Source organism: Oxyura jamaicensis, chromosome 1 (genome assembly GCF_011077185.1).
Source record: "Oxyura jamaicensis isolate SHBP4307 breed ruddy duck chromosome 1, BPBGC_Ojam_1.0, whole genome shotgun sequence".
NCBI classification, from domain to species: domain Eukaryota; kingdom Metazoa; phylum Chordata; class Aves; order Anseriformes; family Anatidae; genus Oxyura; species Oxyura jamaicensis.
The window spans coordinates 190256855-190275118 of record NC_048893.1 but is presented as its reverse complement, the minus strand read 5'-3'; the positions used below and the strand labels follow the sequence as shown (position 1 = coordinate 190275118).

At 40.4% G+C, this 18264-nt stretch overlaps 1 protein-coding gene and 1 pseudogene across 1 annotated transcript; both read right to left on the bottom strand.

The window, feature by feature from the left end:
• Positions 1 to 2215: 2215 nt before the first annotated feature.
• Positions 2216 to 5970, bottom strand: LOC118173469 (annotated as a pseudogene).
• A 4389-nt stretch (positions 5971 to 10359) lies between these two features.
• Positions 10360 to 16754, bottom strand: LOC118167937 (stromelysin-1-like). Its single transcript, XM_035327930.1, has 10 exons — positions 16594 to 16754; positions 16212 to 16456; positions 15597 to 15745; positions 15371 to 15502; positions 14603 to 14764; positions 13847 to 14057; positions 12576 to 12709; positions 11863 to 12022; positions 10894 to 10997; positions 10360 to 10702 (listed from the first exon to the last, which is right to left on the bottom strand). Exons 1-10 carry the CDS (start codon positions 16696 to 16698, stop codon positions 10593 to 10595), a joined length of 1512 nt encoding a protein of 503 aa, XP_035183821.1. The 5' UTR covers positions 16699 to 16754; the 3' UTR covers positions 10360 to 10592.
• Between the last annotated feature and the right edge of the window lie 1510 nt (positions 16755 to 18264).

Below are 18264 nucleotides of genomic sequence, written 5' to 3'. Positions count from 1 at the left end.
AATGCCTGATGTAAATATAGTACTGGCTTTGAATAAAATCAGATGTTTACACACACTAATGCAAGAAACCATGCTATGGCAACAGGGACAGGATTTATCTGATTAAACCCAGCCATGCACCCTGTGTTAGTCATCCTAATCTCCTTGTAATATTGGTGGAAAGAATGTCATTTCCATGGCAAGGATTCCTCTCATCTTGATGCAGACATCTAAGATAGGTCAGATGAACTGTTGTATCTAACCAGCTATTATTTTCCCTTTATGCAGAAGATGAGCTAGAGACCTGGGTTGACGTATAGAGACCGGTCTGTGGTATGAGTTGGGGAATGAATCTCCACCCCAGGGTTACTTCCAACAGCTTAGAGAAATGTTTGGAGTACATAAGTATCTCATGCAAAATAACACCCATCCAGCTTTGTGGACTCAACTCCCTGAAGTTAAAGCTCCCTTCAATGCTGATTTTGCAAAGGGTTTGAAGCAAGGGAAGCACAGCCCTACCTTCTGAAAAGGAAAGGAATCAGTTCTTATACCCCTTCTCCCAAGTCTTTGGTCTGTAATGCCTTTAGAGATAGGCAGTTTATCTGAGCTTGGCACTGAATCAATTACCCTCACCTTTTATTATTGTACTAAATCACCACTTCAAGGGCTTTTCAAATAAGTATTGCCTCAGGACAGGTACACTCTCAACTCAAAGCAAGGACAGAATGAAGGTGCTTAGTGTCCCAATGCTTGTGGCATCTTTTTCTGATGTTGAACTCTGCTGGGTGTCAAATACCAGGACTTGCTTACAGCCTAAAATAAAAACTGCCCATGTTTTCAGATGAGCCACCTTGGCCCATATTATTCATCCTGTTTCAGATGTGAGATGTGATCTTCTTCCTTTCTCTTACCTCTCACCACTTTTCCACCACCCTCTTCTTACGGTCTTACTGTCATTAATCTCTCTCTCTCTCTCTTTTTTTTTTTTTTTTTTTTTAAGGTGGGAGAGGTTTCTAATTCTTAGGTATATATATATACATATTTTTTTTTGACTCTGTTTTAATCAATGAGCACTCTGGAGGTATTGTAAAACCCAAAAAAGAAACACCAATTTTAGCACTTCATTATAGATTTCACTATTAGAGATTATTGCAGTGAAAGAATCAGAATGATCAGCAGATGATAAAATAAGACAGTTAACAGAACTTTCTCTCATAAATCAGAGTACAGTGCTTGTTTCAACCCCAGCAGCCAGACTGCTGTTATAATGCTTCCCCGTTTGTGCTAAAGCTCGAAGGTTGCAACCACTCAGGTGAATTTTTCTACAAATAACAAATGATCCTCAAGTGATAAATATCCTCTGTGAGATTTAGGCACTTCCTTTCCACTGAGAGTAGAGAGAATAGCTTTCAGTGATATAGCAGAGCAGCGGCCAGCACTGGGGGGAGATGTAAGATATGACTTACCGCTACAGCACAAAGCTAAGCCTCTGCTTGGGTGTGAACTTCCTGATTACCCTGATTGTTTACATACACACTCATACATGCTCTGGTTCAGGTAACAGGAAAAGAAGAGAGCTTGAACACCTTGGACTTCTTTTCTGTCATCAGACTGTGCATAGTGAGAGACAACGTGACCACAGGCACCTCAACCAGGCAATGCCTGAGCTCAGCTCCTCCAGTGGCCAGCTGAGGTTAGCCCTCCCCTGGAAGATTCTTCACAGTGCTGAAGGAAAGCCCCAGAAGTTGGATAGTATCACCCAGATGGCTAGAGGAGTAACAACACCTGTGCAGGCTGGAGCTCATAAGCCACTTTTCAAATTAGCCATTTACCTCAGAGTGTAGATCTCTCTCATCTGAACCCCATTGAGACCACAGTGAGGAAAACCAGCTGTAGAATATTCTAGATAAATTATTTCTCTATGCTGTAGTACATAATTTATAAATGATACATGGGTATCATGCTTTCAGAAACTGACTTACTTTAAAGAACATTATTTCCCCACAGAAAGTGGTGACAGCATCAGAAGTTAAATCAGGGCTAGAGGTCTTTGGCAATGCAGGCTCTTTTGACTCACTTGGGTCCTTTATCTCAGCAGACTCACTTTGGTCATTGTATGTGGTAGAAGGTCCTAAAGGAAGCAGTTTATGGAAGAAATTCAAATGCTGAGTCATTCACATATATCCAGTACACAAAGTTATTGACAGGTATTCCAAAGTGTTTGAAATTATAAGCATTATGAGATTAATAACTGTGAATTGCCATAGAGGTACTGAATGCCCTTGATTTCCTCCTGATGAAGAGGGAATACTGAAGTGTCAAATGTCCTATAAACCGGGTACATCAGAGCATTGGGGTCTTTGGAATGGAAAAGTCCAAGGGAATGTCCAAACTCATGGCAGCCATATAAAACAGGTTAGAACCTGAAAACAACAAACAAAAGGCATGAAAGGAGATCTTTGTCTGTTCACTTGTCCTCAAAACATGCAGGCCATAAGAGGTTATCAGAACTGCTTTCCTAAGAAAGTGAAGCTATTTGTGGAAAACTCAGTTGGAGAGAAAATACTGGTCAGAAAGAAGCATAATGAAATCATTAAACATTTCAGTGTAGGAGAAGGACCCTGGATTAGTGAAGTTGATATAACCGTGGGGGAGAGACAAAGCGGGTGCAGGGATGGGGAGAAGGAGGCAGCCCCTCAGCTTCCTCCCAAGTAAATCCCCACCCAGTCCAGGACAAAAGTTTGGCTGAAGCCATAACTTTTAAAATCAGAGGGCTCAGGGACTTTTTATAACTACAGAAGCCAGAGCTGCCCAATGTTTCTTCAAATCAGCCCTATTTTAAACACTTCTTAAGGGAGAGAGGAGACAGATTTTGCATTCTTGATTCCATGTACATCCTGCTTCAGGTAGGGCTTGGAGAACTGAATTTCCTACCCTCTGTGCTTTTGGTCCTGGTTTCATCCTCGTCGAAGTGTGCATCTTCACCAAGGTCCTTTTTGGGTGCATAGGCATGAGTAACAGACCCTCCTGGGCCATCAAAGGGGAGGAAATCATTGTGATCTGAGGAGCAAATCCCACAAAGAGGTGACTGGAGGCTACAGGGAGGGAGCAGTGCAGGTGGGTGAAAGACCTCAGTCATGCCCAGGGCTTTCTATTCTGCTGATTGTAAACTTTCAAGGTCCCTTTCCACACAGATTTGCCAGGTCTATTTTTCACTAGGAAAACTGATGCATTGAGAAGGAAGACTTGGCTTCCTCAAGACATGGGTGGACATTGATGTATTTCTTCCATGAGGGAGGAGGAGGACAACACATATTTGCTTGAAATCTATTCTCTGTTTTGATCATACCTTTTTTTTTTTTTTTTTTTTTTTTTCCCAAGCTCTGTGTCAGCAGTCCTCAGGAGGTTACTGTTTGAACCTGACCTGATGGCTAACTTAAGTGTTGATGGCAGAAGCAAGGTCCTGAGGACAATGTGAGCCGTTCACTGGTGAGCTCTTTAATGGAAACTCCAGAAAAGGATTTAAGAACATAGGTTAAAGGGTTACGTGCAGTGCTTGCACACTCTACACAACCCAAATGAGTGGATATATTTATTTGGGTGGGGAGAGGAGCTGACTTGGAGAGTGCATACATGCATGACTGTTAATGAAAGAGGGAAGGCTGCTTGTAAATCTACCCTGAGGACAATGCCAAAAATATAAGCCTTGAGTATGTCTAGAACTTTTTTTAGCTCACGTAGAGTGTATGAGTAATCCCAGGAGTGTAACTAGCACTACCCACTCAATTGTGCTCTGAACCTGTGTATAATCCACAAGCCCTGAGCCCCTTGTGGTTTGTGCACACATTGTACATCATACGTAAGTACAGTTTCAGTGATCTACAGATAGTTCATTACATTTATTTTCTCCTTCATCTCCTCATCTCCCTCTACATCCTCCCTCAAACATCTTCAAGAATCACAGCCTTAACATCTTGAGCAGGAATTGTGTTTTTCTGTGCACTACATGAGAATGAATCATGGCCTTTTCAGGTCAATGTCTTCATATTGGCAGTATCTAGCAATAGATCATTATGGTTATGTAGGCTGTTACCTCCAGCTGCAAAGGACATCATTATGTCTGCATCACCTCTGTCCTTCATGATGAATTTCAGTGGGGTCACACTGCTCCAAATGCTGAATGCTTTCTTGATTGCTGCATTGATATCTGCTGGGTGAAGGTCTGGTGTAGAGTTTAGTAACCTTTAAAATATAACATAGAGAAAAAATTGTGTTCTTAGAACTTAGCTACATAACACAGTCTTTACATTAAGGATGGCATTATGATTACCTGTATGTCAGAACTTGTTTTGCCCATTTTGGCTCTCCTGCAGAGGTGGAGAACCCAGTTACATAAGTTTATCCACAGTGATGTTTCTGTACTAGGTCCAAAGTGCCAGAATATGGTTTCCCTGTCATTTCCACTCCAAAGAATTCCTGCATTTCTTTTTTTTTTTTTTTTTTTTTTTTTTTTTTTTTGGGTCATTGGACTGTTACTTTTCCAAATGAAAGACTCCCCATCTTTCTTAAAGCCATAGTAATTTTCCAGGTACTTCTAATGAAAACAAAGCATTTTAAGACAATAAAATGTGTTCAATTTTGAAGCTCTTAAAAATTATACTAATACCACTTCAGACCTGTATCTTTGCTACTTTTCTTTGTTCCTTGGGATCATGCATGACGGAGTTTGTTAAAGCCTGTATGAAAATTTTTCTCTTAATTACAGTTATTTTGTATTAACTTGTCACTACAAATGCTTTGTGTTTTACCCAGAATACATCCAGATTTAGCAGTTGTCTAATAAACTGATTATTTTCTGGTAATGTGTCCTCCACTAACCTTGTGCTCCAGGGTTACCCAGAGTCATTTAGAGCAGGCAGTGAAAAAACTCTTTGAAATATATGACTCAATGCAAAATTTCAGTAGTGGTATTCCATTTACCCACATTTTTTTAGAGTAATAATTTGGAAAACAAATAATATCCTTATCTTACGAAGAGCTGCATCTCATAATACCAGAAGTCACATAAATAACCACATTTCCACCTGACTACAAATCAAACATATGCTGACTCAGATGTTTAATTATTTGTATAATCAACTCAACACTGATACAGTGAATGCATCAGCAGTTTTAGTTGTTCTCTACAAAAAAAATAACACAGGAATGAGTCAAGGTTAAAGAAGGCTTTGACGTCACAGTATAGAGTAGAAGTCCCTCTACTTGGAGAAATAATCATGTTATTCACTCTAATGGAATTTGCAGTACATACTGGAATACATAGGACCTCCCAAGTTATTACATACTAGCATTATTCCAGAGAGCACAATGGATGCTTAATCGTTGATAGAGACCTCAGCTCCAGAGGTTTACCCTCCTTACCTGAATCAGCTGCGTGCCTTCTTCTTTCTCCTTCCTTGTATATGCAGGAAAAGCATGAGACAGTGCTGCACACAATAGCAGGAGAAATGAGAGGTTCTCCATTCTTTTTTTCACTTGCCTTTAGAAAAGTCTTCTTTGTAGAATGCCACTCACCTCTTTCACCTTTATATAGTATTCATTTACTTTATAATGCTCTCCAGCCCCTGACTCACTGCTGCTCACAACTTTTAGTTAGCAACAGAATATATACCAAACAATAGCTTTAACATAAAAAGATTGATTGCTGTCTTTCATCGGGTTCCACCTTTCTACCCTTCTAGAGGTTTTGCAACATGGAAATATGATTAATGAGGAGATAGCCTCAAGTAGGAGGATCCTACTTTCCAACCTGTAGGATTTGGTAAATTTTCCTCACTCATCTTTCTTTCTAATGGAAGGGCCATTAGAGACACAAACAATCAAGCAGGGTATTAATGAAATTTATAGTTTTCTCATTAGCAGCTTTCTCAAATACTCACTTTTCCCACTGTTCACCTTTGCCCTCAAGAGATCAATCACCTCCTCAGACATCTTGCAACCACCTAGAATATGTTTTATGAACAACATTCCTCTGCAATCTCCTCTGAAGCTGTCTTTTGACAAGACATCATCCAGAAGTAGTACAAGATGTAGTGACAATCTCGTGTTTTGGCTTAAAGACGTGAGTGTGAAAATTGTTATGTTCTTTTCCTTTTGACCCTTAAAAGAGCCTAGATAATCTCTTAAGACTGTCCTTATCTTTCCCTCTTCCAGAGTCAGTCTTCTGCTTTGGATGGTTCTGAGCAGCCTCAGCCTGTGCTACTGCTGAGCAGTGTTTAACTCAGTGTCTTCTGCCTGGCTGTGCCTCAAACACTGTGCAGCCTCTAAAATATCATATAGCTGAAGAAGATGAGTGTGGGACTAACTTCTGTTTTTTATATTACCGTCATCTGTCTCCATCACAGTAGTGCTGATTCACCAGCAGGGCTCCTCTTGTGCTGGTCAGCTTGCACCCAGGTCACCCTGCCTCTCCAGTGCTGAGTATCCAGTGCCTCCTTGCAGCTTAATTCGTCTTCATTTTCTCAATGCTTGTAGCAGTGCTGTCTGTTTCTGTGAGTGGAGACTTGCTTTGTATGGAAAACTTGCCAGGGAAGGTCTTAAATCCCAGACACAGAGAACAGCATCAGACATATATTTAGACATATATTAGACATCTCCTCCACAACTACAACAACAGTCTTGAAAATCTGTCTAGGCAGAGGAAATGCAGTTCTGCCGTGGGAAGATCTTTCTCATAACATCTTCAAAGATTTCAGTGTGACACATTTTTTTCCCTTCCCCAAAAGCAACATATGACACTACAGCTAGTGGGATTAAACCAGTTTTCCAGTTGTAGACTGAGTGCTTGTGAATGAATGGCTTTATATTTGGTCTGGAGTCCACTGCTTTGCTATAGCATTTACAAGTGTCTGGTATATGCAACTGAAGTGCCAGGAGAGCAGGCGCTCCCTAGATTGCTTTTTGCCACCTATTGTGAAACTTTTCTATCAGCCTGCACTGTTACAAGCTCACACAGATAACATTCTGTAAAAACCCTATAAAGCTGTCAATTAAGCCATTAAGAAGTTTTTGAATATGTTTTGAAGTGCAAGAGAGTAGAGTGTGTTTGGGACAACAGCTGTGTAGTGAAGAATTTGAGAAGTGATGTTTTTGTGTATCTATTTTTGCAGACCTGGTCTCAGACTCCAGGGGAAGTCCATATTCTTAGAGAATGAGTTCTTGAAATTATGTCTATGGGCAAATTTCACCCACTGGTATCCAAGAGACCTTTAATTCCAGCAGCCATTTGAGTTATAATGAAATCATAACAACAAGAAATTTTCACTTGCTCACCCAGTGTGGATAGGCAGCTCCAGAGCTCCTGTTTCTAAAACAATCTGAATTACTTATTATTATATCATTTGCCAGGAATTTTCTTGCTTTTCCCAAACCAAAATAAGATTCTTTATTTGCCAAAATTTGAGACTTTAACAAAATGGAAATACAGCTGGAAAATCCACAGTTAATAGTACTCAGCAGTCCCTCTGTCAGGGTAAAAACCATGCCATGTTGTCTTGCATTTATGGTCCAATCAGACCAAAACACAGGAAACTTTCTGGATTACCCTTCACAGCCAAGTAAACAGCATTCTTTTTTTCAGATACTAGCAGTTTAAGCTAATTAACACCTGGAAGTGAGAGACAGCATTTTAATTTCAGGTAGATGTCTTATTAAGGTGATAACTAAGAAAAAGTACCAGCCTTGTGTTAAAGAAATAAGTTTTAACATTATATTATATCATATCATATCATAATCATATCATATCATATATCATATCATATATCATATATTTATTATAATAGCAATGGTGAACCATCATTAACATCATCAGTGTTCTCCCTCTCCATTGCTGAAATATTCTCTTGCAACACTTCTACAACTCAGCAAACAAACAGAGCCTAAAGGCCTGAGTTCCACAGGTAGCCTTGACACAGAAACAGGTATCTAGTTAGGATATAAAAGTGTGTAGGCACTTTTAAAATCAAAGGGATTTAACTCCATTCTTAATGTATAAGGAGCATTCACAAGTGCCCTGCCTCACCCTGGAGGCATCTTTTGTCCTTGGACTGAGTTTTTTCTGTTCAGGCTGTGTACACGGCACAAACTGTTGAGAAAGATATTGGGAGATGTTGAGGCAACACCAACTTTACCAGATGAGCTCACCCCCTTGTCAGCCCATGACTTCAGCCTGGTACACCACAGCCTTTGTGGTAATGCTGAGCCACTCAGTCCCTACAGGACTTCTAAACCAGGCTGAGAGTCACAGCTTAGTTTCTCTCCTGTCTTGGTTTAGGGCAAGGTCCCATTTTAGCAAAGCTCAGCTAGCAACACACAAAGCTTACACAATGGATAGAACATGACAGACAAGAGGTTTTGAACAGCAGGAACTGGAGGACTGTCTTCATCAGCCATTCCCATCCATTCTCACTGCCTTTACCAGTCCTGCTAGAGAAAGAAGAATGGTTAAGAAGAGTCAGCTTCTTCATAAAATCACTTCATTAGAACAGTGGTATAGGAGATGCGATTAAATCCTTTAGAAGAGCAGATGGACATCAGCCAAGCTTTCTTACAGCCCAGCCCAAGGGGTATATTAGTCACTGAGATATTGCCCCGCAGCGACATGTCTGCTTTGAAAAAGCAGAGCTTAGAGCTATATTTAACCAAGGCACCTAGCATGGCAGCTCCTCAACTACTGTGCTGGTGCCTAAGCGTTGTTCTTAAGACTCTAGATCCTCCCAAAGCACCTGGGGCAAGCTAGCACTCCATGAGTGAGCCTGGTGCCGAACCACACGTATGCTTGCAGAGTGAGTGCAGTTGGGTCATGTCTCCTTGGCCTATGCTCCAGGTTGACTCGTGGGGAACCAGCCCAGCCCAGGAGCTGTGTGGATGGGTTAATGCAGGCATTTTCCCAGCTTCACCGCCTCGTGTCCAGCCAGCTCTGAGTCAGGCTGGGCACTTTGCGCTGGAAAGGCCTTGAAGAGTGAGGGTGAGCCTTAGGTGTGGTGATCTCAGGAGCAGGGGAATCCCTCACAGAAAGGCAGTGCTGAGCATCTTTCTGCAGTTCAAGACATTTTCAGAAACCTGGCCCTGAATTTCAGGTGATATTGGTGTGCTCCAAGTTTTTAGTTCCTTAGCAATGGTAAATTAGCATTTTTATTTGATGCCTTTCCTCAGCAAGCTGGATTTTCACAACCCTCAGCTAGTGATGCAGAGAAATCAGGTTGATCTGAAGTCTCTTTATTCCATGTAGCCTTGGGACAAGAAGGGACAGTGTCATAGCTATGTGCTGGCTTCTGGCTGGCAGATTGAACAGCCCAGCACCTCACTAGTTTGGACTAGCTGAGGGAGGGTCATGAGGCTTTCTGCTGATTGAGGAGAAGTGAGTAAAGCTTCAGTCTGGCTTTTCACTTCTTTGCATGTACACACACTACAAAGTGATCGCAGTATGTGTTCATGTGGGTTAGTGGTATGGCTTTACCAAGGGAGCACATGTCATGACATGGACAGGTAGCAGGACAGACTATGAGGAGGTTCACACTGCAACCCAAACAAGATGGACAGATCAAGTGTGTGTGCTTTTGTTTGTGTCTTGCCACTCTTCCTCTAGAGGAGTCATCTCCAGTGGTTACATGAAAATCCTGTTTTTTTTTTTTTTTTTTTTCTTATCACTTTAACTTGTTTGCTGTGGGAAGTGGTTCTTGTCAGTGGTTCCTGTCCAGCATTGTTAGCTGGACAGTCAGCCCTGATGTCATTCCCACGACTCATGTTCACAATTCACCGTGGGTGATCACTTCAATTCCTGGTGGTTACCCTGTGACTGTACTCCCACTGCATCCCGTTTTGCCTGCATGCTGTCTCTATCCCCAAACCAACTCTTCTCTCCAGTTGCTCTTGTCCTGCCATACCAAACTCCTAACTCTGCCCACCAAAACCACCAAAACCACCTCCCAGAGGCAACAAAACATGTCCTCTCAGGACATTGCCATGTTCCCCTTTTACCAACAGGGATACATCCTCTTTCTCTTTGCCATGTTGTCAAGGCAGGTGAGGACACAGCTACCATAAATTTTCCCAGTGCTACCATATGGGATCTCCTTCTGTAGGATCTGTTTCTACTTTTGCCCACAACTTCCCTTAGTGTCTTTCTTTCCCCCTCTGTCTCTCAGGTCTTTTCTTATTGCCACTCTAGACTGCTCAACTGCCTCTGATTCTCTTTAACTTCACTGCTACAGGCACAGCACTGCTAAAAGCATTGGAGGGGTCCTGGCATTGCTGAGGCTTGTGTGCAGTTCTACCTTTTACCTTGACACCACAGGACTGAACCAAAATACAGAAATGCCACTATTCTCCAGCAAAATATTTTTATTACTCAAAAAACAATTTGATTAATAAATAGTTGGAAAAAAAAATAAATTAAAACTGTACATTAAGTTTTACATTATTAAGATTTTAAATTAGGTTTTTCAAAGGCCGTCATTTCAGAATCAGATGCACAGTAGCATCGGAATGATGTTGTCTATAGTCAAGGAACATGAAAAAACATTTCTGGTGCAGATGCAGCCCTGCACCATCATTTAATGCTTCTTGCAATCAAACCAGCTGTTGCTCTTCATTACACGGACAAGTTTCTTGGTCTTGATGTCAAACTCATACTGGTTTGATCCATGGAAAAAGTAGAAATGTCCTAGAATTAGATGGACACAACAATGGCAAATCAATATTTAAATTCAGCATGCATATTGACATATACTTGGTATTTCCTTTAGTGATTAAAAAAAAATCATTTCAACACATATGTATTTGAAACATATACTTTTTGTCTGTATTAGCTGGTGGTCTTCTATTTTGTTCTTAATTACATTTAAATATATTTACCATTTTTCTGAAGGGCAGCATCGACAGTGTGGCCAATTCCTTGGAAGTCAGCTGCTATTTTTCTTGGATATCCTTTTTCCATTGACTGGGTATTTTCATCAAAACTGAACATAGAAATTAATGGAAACAAGAAACAAGCATGTGATGTCAATGTTGAAACCAGATGGAACTTTTACTAAATAAGCCTACTGACAACCCAGTAACTATGAGCCATATACAGAACTCATTGAACTCTAAATCCTGCTTGTGTGAATATTCACATCTTTACTGGCCTATGCAAGGCTGTCTTCAGAACACTAGACTAAATTGTTCAACTCTGTTCCCTGAGACTGATAATATGTCTGGGCAGGGTTCATACTGAGTAATAAACTTAAGCATAGAGTAAATAGTTATTCAAACTGATTATTTCAATTTGACAGTATTCAACCTAAAAAGTGACTCCATGAGTGGAATGTAAAGTTCTGGTGTATTAACACTGTTACAAGATAATATTATTACGATTAAATTATTAGGGTTAATAATACTGTTTAGCAGAACTGTTTTTTTAAGAAATCAATATTTTGATCTCTTTCCATAGCTTACTTAACAGATTCTTCACTTAAAAATTTCAGAGAGCTGCCCCTTAACAGCTACAGATTTAGTGTATGACATGATGACAAAGTCTACTTACATTGTTTTTTGTATTATTTCTTGTACTAATTTCATGTAATACTGCTTTATGACAAATAAACAAAGTTCATTTGCTTGTGTCTCTTAATCACAAACTGGTAATAGTGAATGGATGTCTTTATCTTTTTCTTTACAAAATTTTTGCTAGCAAAAGAGTTGAGTAATTGCCTCTGAGTTTCAGATTTATATTGGCTAGGAAGGCTGACAAGAGGCCACAAATTTACTGTATAAATTCTAATATAACTTCACTTTATAAAAGCTATTTTGATTCTCTCTACACAAGAGAGAAATTGGTCTTACCTCCAGTACTTATTGCCTACAAAGAAATAGGTCTTCTTGGTATTTTGGTCATGAACAGCTGCATCTATTTTACTGACACTTCTGGGAAAACCTAGGTTCTGAATAGGCTTGGGGAATCCTGCCTCTATATTGTAGCCACTAACAGCCCAGTACTGGTTGTCTGTTGAGAAAAACAGAAAATATTAGTAGGTATTCCTGAAGAAGCTGAACCCCTTTTTATCAAAGTCCTAGAGTTTTCTGTGTAATAAACACATCCAAGTAGCACAGAAGTCCAGCTGAGAATATGTCTTTTTAGGACACACACTATTTTAAATATTTCAGAGACTGAAATCTGGATATCAGATTTTCCATTTTTAAGGCTCAGTATGGTATTATAAAACACAATAGCTAAAACTCAGCAAGTTTTTTAGGTGTGCTTGGCATATTTTAAAATGTATCTGAATAGCAATGCATTCAATGAATTTTGTCACAGCTTTGATCTCTCTCCCTAACAAGACTAACATCATATTGTGCAGGACTGCCATGAGGCAGCATTAACTAATGACATTAAGAGCATTTTGAAAGTGAAAATGGGTTTAAATATTAAGAATATATGTTGTTATTATATTACTTCCATTATGATTACATCACATACAGAAGTATAGGCAAACTAGCAGTACTACAATTACTTCACTTATGCATGAAAAAGACTGATGGAAATATAAGAGGAATACCTTTAAAAAAAGTCACTCGATCCTTCTTGTCAATCTCATAAGCAGCATCAAAGCCAGCTGCCAGCGATGGCCAGAATGTGGAGATGGTATCGTGCTCTATCTCTGAGAAGTAGGGACTTTTACGCCAGACGTAGCTGATAGAAATGAAAACAGCAATATTTCATTCTTCTGATTTCACTAGGATATCAGTGGCACAGAAATGTACTTAAAATCCCACGTCTGGCACTGAAGACAGTCCTCCCTATAGGGCAAAGCCATCACCCCTTTTGGGATGCAGTGCTATACTTTGCACTGCTCTCACAGACATTTGTCCCTTACTTCTACTGATGTCACAGAGTGGTTAAGGTTGGAAGAGACCTCTGGAGGTCACATTGTCCAATATCCCTGCACAAGCAGGACCACCTAGAGCATCTTGCCCCGTGGACTGCTCCACTGACACCTTGATGTCTTGCCCATCAAAGTGTGATGCCTGTGGTAGTGCTGACCACTGAAGCTTTTTCTTCACCATGTCCCATATGGGCCAGCACAGCTTTGTTCTTAACTTCAATTTGCTTACAAAAACTCACTAGATATTCTTGAAGAATATGTCAAAACCCAAAATAAGGAGGAATTGCTCCTTGCTTCCCTTCCCTAAAAAATATTTAAGCTACTATTCTTCATTGCATGCTTTAGGAGGGGAATCAGACCCACTTCATCAAAAGAAGTTTGTTCTATCAAAACACATTTGCCCATCCAAGAAGTTGGTGAAATGCTGGGCCTGACATGCTGTTCTCTTTGTCCAGGGTGGGAGTGTACCACCTTGTTACAGTACTCAGTGTCAGAACATATCCAAAAAGACACCTCTAATGGCAGGGCTTATCTACAGGCAGTACAAGGCACTGGCTCAGTGTGGGCCCCTAGGTCAGAAAACCACTAAAGTCATCAGCAGCACTTTCCACAGCTCCATGACCCAGATGTGGGTTGGTGTGATAAAGCTGTGGCTGCATATGAAGCAGCTGCAGGCTGAGGAGTGATGCTGGGATTATTCAGTCTTGCGCAATTGTAACAGACCTGGGTGATGATGGATGATGGCTTAAAACATTTTACTCACCTGTCAGTAAACCGTGTTACTCAGCTCTTGCTGGGCTAGTACAAATTTGCAAAGTTGCCTTAGCACTTTCAGAAAAATATCTTCCTTTGTAACCAAGGGAAGATAAATTCCTTGAACTGAACTTTATGTTTTGCCTTTGTGAGTCTCAGAAGAAGGTACTGCTAGAAAACAAAGCACGTACCTGTCTTTGAAGAACAGTATTTCCCCACGAAGAGTAGTGATAGCATCAAAAGTCAAATGAGGGTCACAGTCCGCTGGTCTTTTTGAGGGTGTCATTTCAGTTGGTTCTTCCCGGGGTGACATTTCTGTTGGTACTTCTGTAGGTGTCATTTCAGTTGGTTCTTGTGGGGGAAGCAGTTCTGTTGGAATTGCAGGAGACTCCCTGGGGGGTCCTTTGGGAAACAGATAAATGTGGAATTAGAAAGTGAATTAAGCTTTCATGTTGCAGAGCTTCAGGATGTACACTACTGACCCAAATGTATAGGTTCTTTAAGGTTAAAGATATTAACCTTAAAAATATTAACCTGTTAAAACATTCTCGTATGGTTTTACCTTGATAAACTGTTGCTCTCTCAAAATATATATGCTCAGGAATTAATGTAGTGCAAACACAATTTCCTAACAGCCTTTGTGCACGTTTGCCCTTTTGTGGAAGGTAAGATAGCTTAATACTACAGTTATGTGCTGGTCCTCCGGTAGCATTAGAGAAAAGCTCTTGGACTTTTTGATTTAGTGGCATGGACACAGCCCACGGATTCCATTTTGCAGCTGTTAACTTTTAGCCACAAAGAAACTGACCAATGTACCCAAAATAATATCAGGAAATTAAATCTCAGCATCCTTCCTGTAGTACTAAGATTAGTACTTTTTAGCAGTTGAATAAAATTTGTTATAAATGCTCATCTATTGTCCAATAAAAATGGTAGTTCTTGCTTACCATAGAGGGCCTGAATGCCATCAATATCATCCTGAGGAAGTCTGAAGTTTCTTGTATCCTTGGCCATATATATAGGATACATCAAGGCACCGAAGACATTGGAATGGCCAAGACCCAGTGAGTGGCCCAGTTCATGAGCAGCAACCAGAAATAAGTTGTATCCTAAAACAAAATTCCAGAACAGAGACCAAGCAATAAACAAGTATTCTTTCATGGCAGTGAGATACAGTTTTCATCTTCTCATTCATGACATATCATTCATGGTGTTAACAACACAGCAAAATTTAACTATGTCTGGGGTAAGAGGTTCTCTGGCATCCTGGAAAAGAGTTTCCAGAGAACCAATCTGGGAACACTGTTTGCTCATGCTGCAGAAATTTTCCTGCCAACAAAGAATCAAAGATTCCTTAATATTAATAAAGACTGAAAATTGGATGAAGACATTTTAATCATCTGGTCCCATTTCAAATATCATAAATGACACGGGACTCATCTGATAGCTACTTCAGAAAGACACGTAGCATGTGGGCTTTGATATCATCCCTGGACATTGCTGGACACCAGAAAACCTCACTTATATACTTATCAATGAATTCAAGACCGTTTTTTCCTTTGCAGAATTTTAAGATTTCCATCATTTTAAATATTTATTTTTTTATTTTTTTAAAAAAAGGCAACCTTTATGGTCATTACTTGATGGCCCAAATTCCCTGCCTTACAATGTCATGATTACCCAATTGCTGGTTCATGCTAATCTCATTTACTTACCATTATAGGTGGTAAATTTGGTCCAGTTTTCATCTTCATCAAAATGAGCATCTCCTCCTATCCCATTGCTGGGGGGGTAAGCATGAGCCAGAGTTCCTCCTGGACCATCAAAGGAATAAAAGTCACCGTGAACTGAAAAAAAAAAAAAAAAAAAAAGTGATGCTTTTCATCTGCTCTGTAGGAAAAAGTGACAAATACTTATTCCTAGGACAGGAGGTCCCCTTACATCCAGCAGCAAAGGAGATCATTATATCTGCATCACCACTGTAGATCCTGGTGAATCTCAAAGGGGTGACACTGCTCCAGAGATCGAAGGCTTTTGCAATTGCTTCATCCACATCAGCTTGCAGCATGTCTGGAGTGTAGTTCAAAATCCTGTAAAACAAGAAAAAAGGAACTAAAAACAAGATCACAAGGGCACAAGGGCACATAGTATGGAGGTCAAATGTTTTAATTGCTGGTTGTTATTATTTATAGGTCTGGTCGCTTATTTTCCAGTTATTTGCTTACATAATAGAGGAAGTTTTTGAAGGTATCATCTCTGCCAGAAATCCTAACATAGATAGTCTCAGTTGTAACCCTCCTATCCACTGATTATGTTATTTAGTATGCTTTTAATAAACTGATGTAGATTGCTGTTCTGGTCTCTTTTATCACTGTTCGGAAACCTAAAGCAAAAGATCTGAATGCTCACCACACTCTTGGCCCTGTCATCCTGAATGGGGCTTTTGTGAGGATAAATACAGGAGCAAATAGTAAAGAACCTGCTAGCATCACTTCTGCCTGGCAGCTACAAAGCTTCCTAGTGGTGTACAGAGAAACATGTTTTGATATGTGTTACCGATATGTTATATGTTCTTTCTTCCACCTAGGGTTCCGTGGAAAGGTGCTGTATGAATGGACATCTGGTATCCCACATCTGGGCTGCTTCATCATGTCCAGTGTCTTACGATTCAGGTCCCCAGTCACCTCCAGCCCAAAGAATGACTGCATTTCTCGTATTTTGTCAGCCATGTGATCGAGGTTCTTTGATTTAAAGAGAGAGTGTTTCTCTTCTTTAAAATCATAAAAGTTTTCCAGATATTTCTAATAGGGAAGAAAGAACAACAATTTAGAGCATAAATATTTATTTTCAAAAGAAGAGCATTGTTAGTAAAATATTCTTCATCACTATATTAATTTTCTCTATTAATTTTTCTCTATATTTTGTCTATAGTCTTTACCTGAGCAAACTGCATGTCTTCTTTTTCCTTTTCTGGAGCCAAGGGGAAAGCATAAGAGCATGCAATATGCAGTAACCCAAGGAAAGCAAGGATCTTCATTTTCATCTTTGCCTCTCTGTCCTATGAGCCCTTATAGGAGACCTCTCAATCACTTCTGTCCAAGGCTCACTAGTGTTTCTCTATTTATATCTGTTGCCTGCTTGCTAAAGTCAACAGCTGCATGACTCAGTTAATAACATCCTCTGATTTCCCACAGAAACACGGAAAACAGATTTAGTTTTAGAAGCAGGCTAACACATGACGGTTTACCTTCCCCGAAAACCCCTGATTTTGCAATCATATTACTGGACATTATTCTTTTTTCCCTTCACTCCTAAAACCCAACAATATTTCAAACTTGTGAGTATCTAACTTTATAATTGGTCACCTAGAAAAAATCACCTAATTTTTCAGAGGTGCTAAAGGGACCTGGCTCTTTATGAGGGACAACAGTCTGCAATGCATTGTAGCACATGAATGGAGACGTCCAGAAACTGGCCTCACTTTTCTCAGTGTGGCACCTGTGCAGGACCTCAGCATGCCAGGGATGATCCCCTTCCTTTAGCCCATCATTGCCTGAAAAGATTAGCGATATAACCGATTATAAAAATGATCCACTTATTTCTTCTCTTGAACAGCCCTAACATCTCAGCATGGCTACAGCTATACTGCTGCCTGGCCCGTGTAATCACATACGTGTGGCCTTGTCCCCTTTTTTTCCCGTACTCATCTCAGGCAACCCACACACCAAAGTGCAAGGGTCTCAGTAGGGAAGCCCAGATTGTACACCATGGTCTACAGCAGCCAAGGGCATCTTCACAGCTAAAAAAGATATAGTGGAAATTGCCCTAGAGACTACCTGGTAGAGGGTTTTCAGAGAAACTTTCTAATACATCCCCAAAATTGGATGGAAGATGCCAAGGTTTTTACTTGTAGATTCCTAGTTCTCAAATTTGCCGGAAGTCCTACTTTTAGTTCCCAATTCCTTTTCTGAATGTGGTGCATTACACTTTGTGCAGATGCTGAACAACCATTACACAGTTCCATTTTTCTTGCTGGTCATTTCTGAGACATCCATCTTTTGAAGCAGAAATCTCCTGTGCTGACTTTGTGTCCAAATGTAAGTAGAAAAGGAAAAAAAAAAAAAAAAGACCTAAAAATAGTCTGCTTGTTTTTGAACATGAGAAAAAGAAGGAAAAGAAACCACTTTGCCAGTGAAAGCAAATTTATTGGAAGCTTCAAAAAGCAACCCTGGCACCGCAGCAGCTGAGCTCGGCAGTCTGCGAGGTGGCCTGGGGAAAGGGCATGGCCTCCTTCCAAAGGCAACTGGAGCTGCACTGCCCAACAAGAGAAAGTCACACTGCATGCCTGACCTGGGTCACAGCCTAGGTCCCCAAACTGCTGAGTCAGGTGGCACCAATGTTTGTGTCTAAGACTGCAGTGGGATGTGGATGGCTCTGCCAATAGCTCACCACTGCTTTTAAGGGGTTCTCCTGCCCTGTCCATTGTGGCCAGCATTCCTGCTCGTTCCCCGTGCCCTCCAATATTAAGTGCACCCTCATGGAACTGAATCAAAGGGCTGCAGTTACAGAAAAGTATCCCAGAAAAAAACAATTCCTGTTTTCTTCTGGG

Excerpts from the sequence above, each read along its gene's own strand:
- LOC118167937 (XM_035327930.1), bottom strand. The coding sequence starts at position 16,698 with ATGAAAATGAAGATCCTTGCTTTCCTTGGGTTACTGCATATTGCATGC. Across the intron at positions 15,503-15,596 it reads GATCTCCTTTGCTGCTGGAT|TTCACGGTGACTTTTATTCC; the intron begins GTAAGGGGACCT and ends TTTTTTTTTCAG. Across the intron at positions 10,703-10,893 it reads TGCTGCCCTTCAGAAAAATG|GACATTTCTACTTTTTCCAT; the intron begins GTAAATATATTT and ends ATCTAATTCTAG.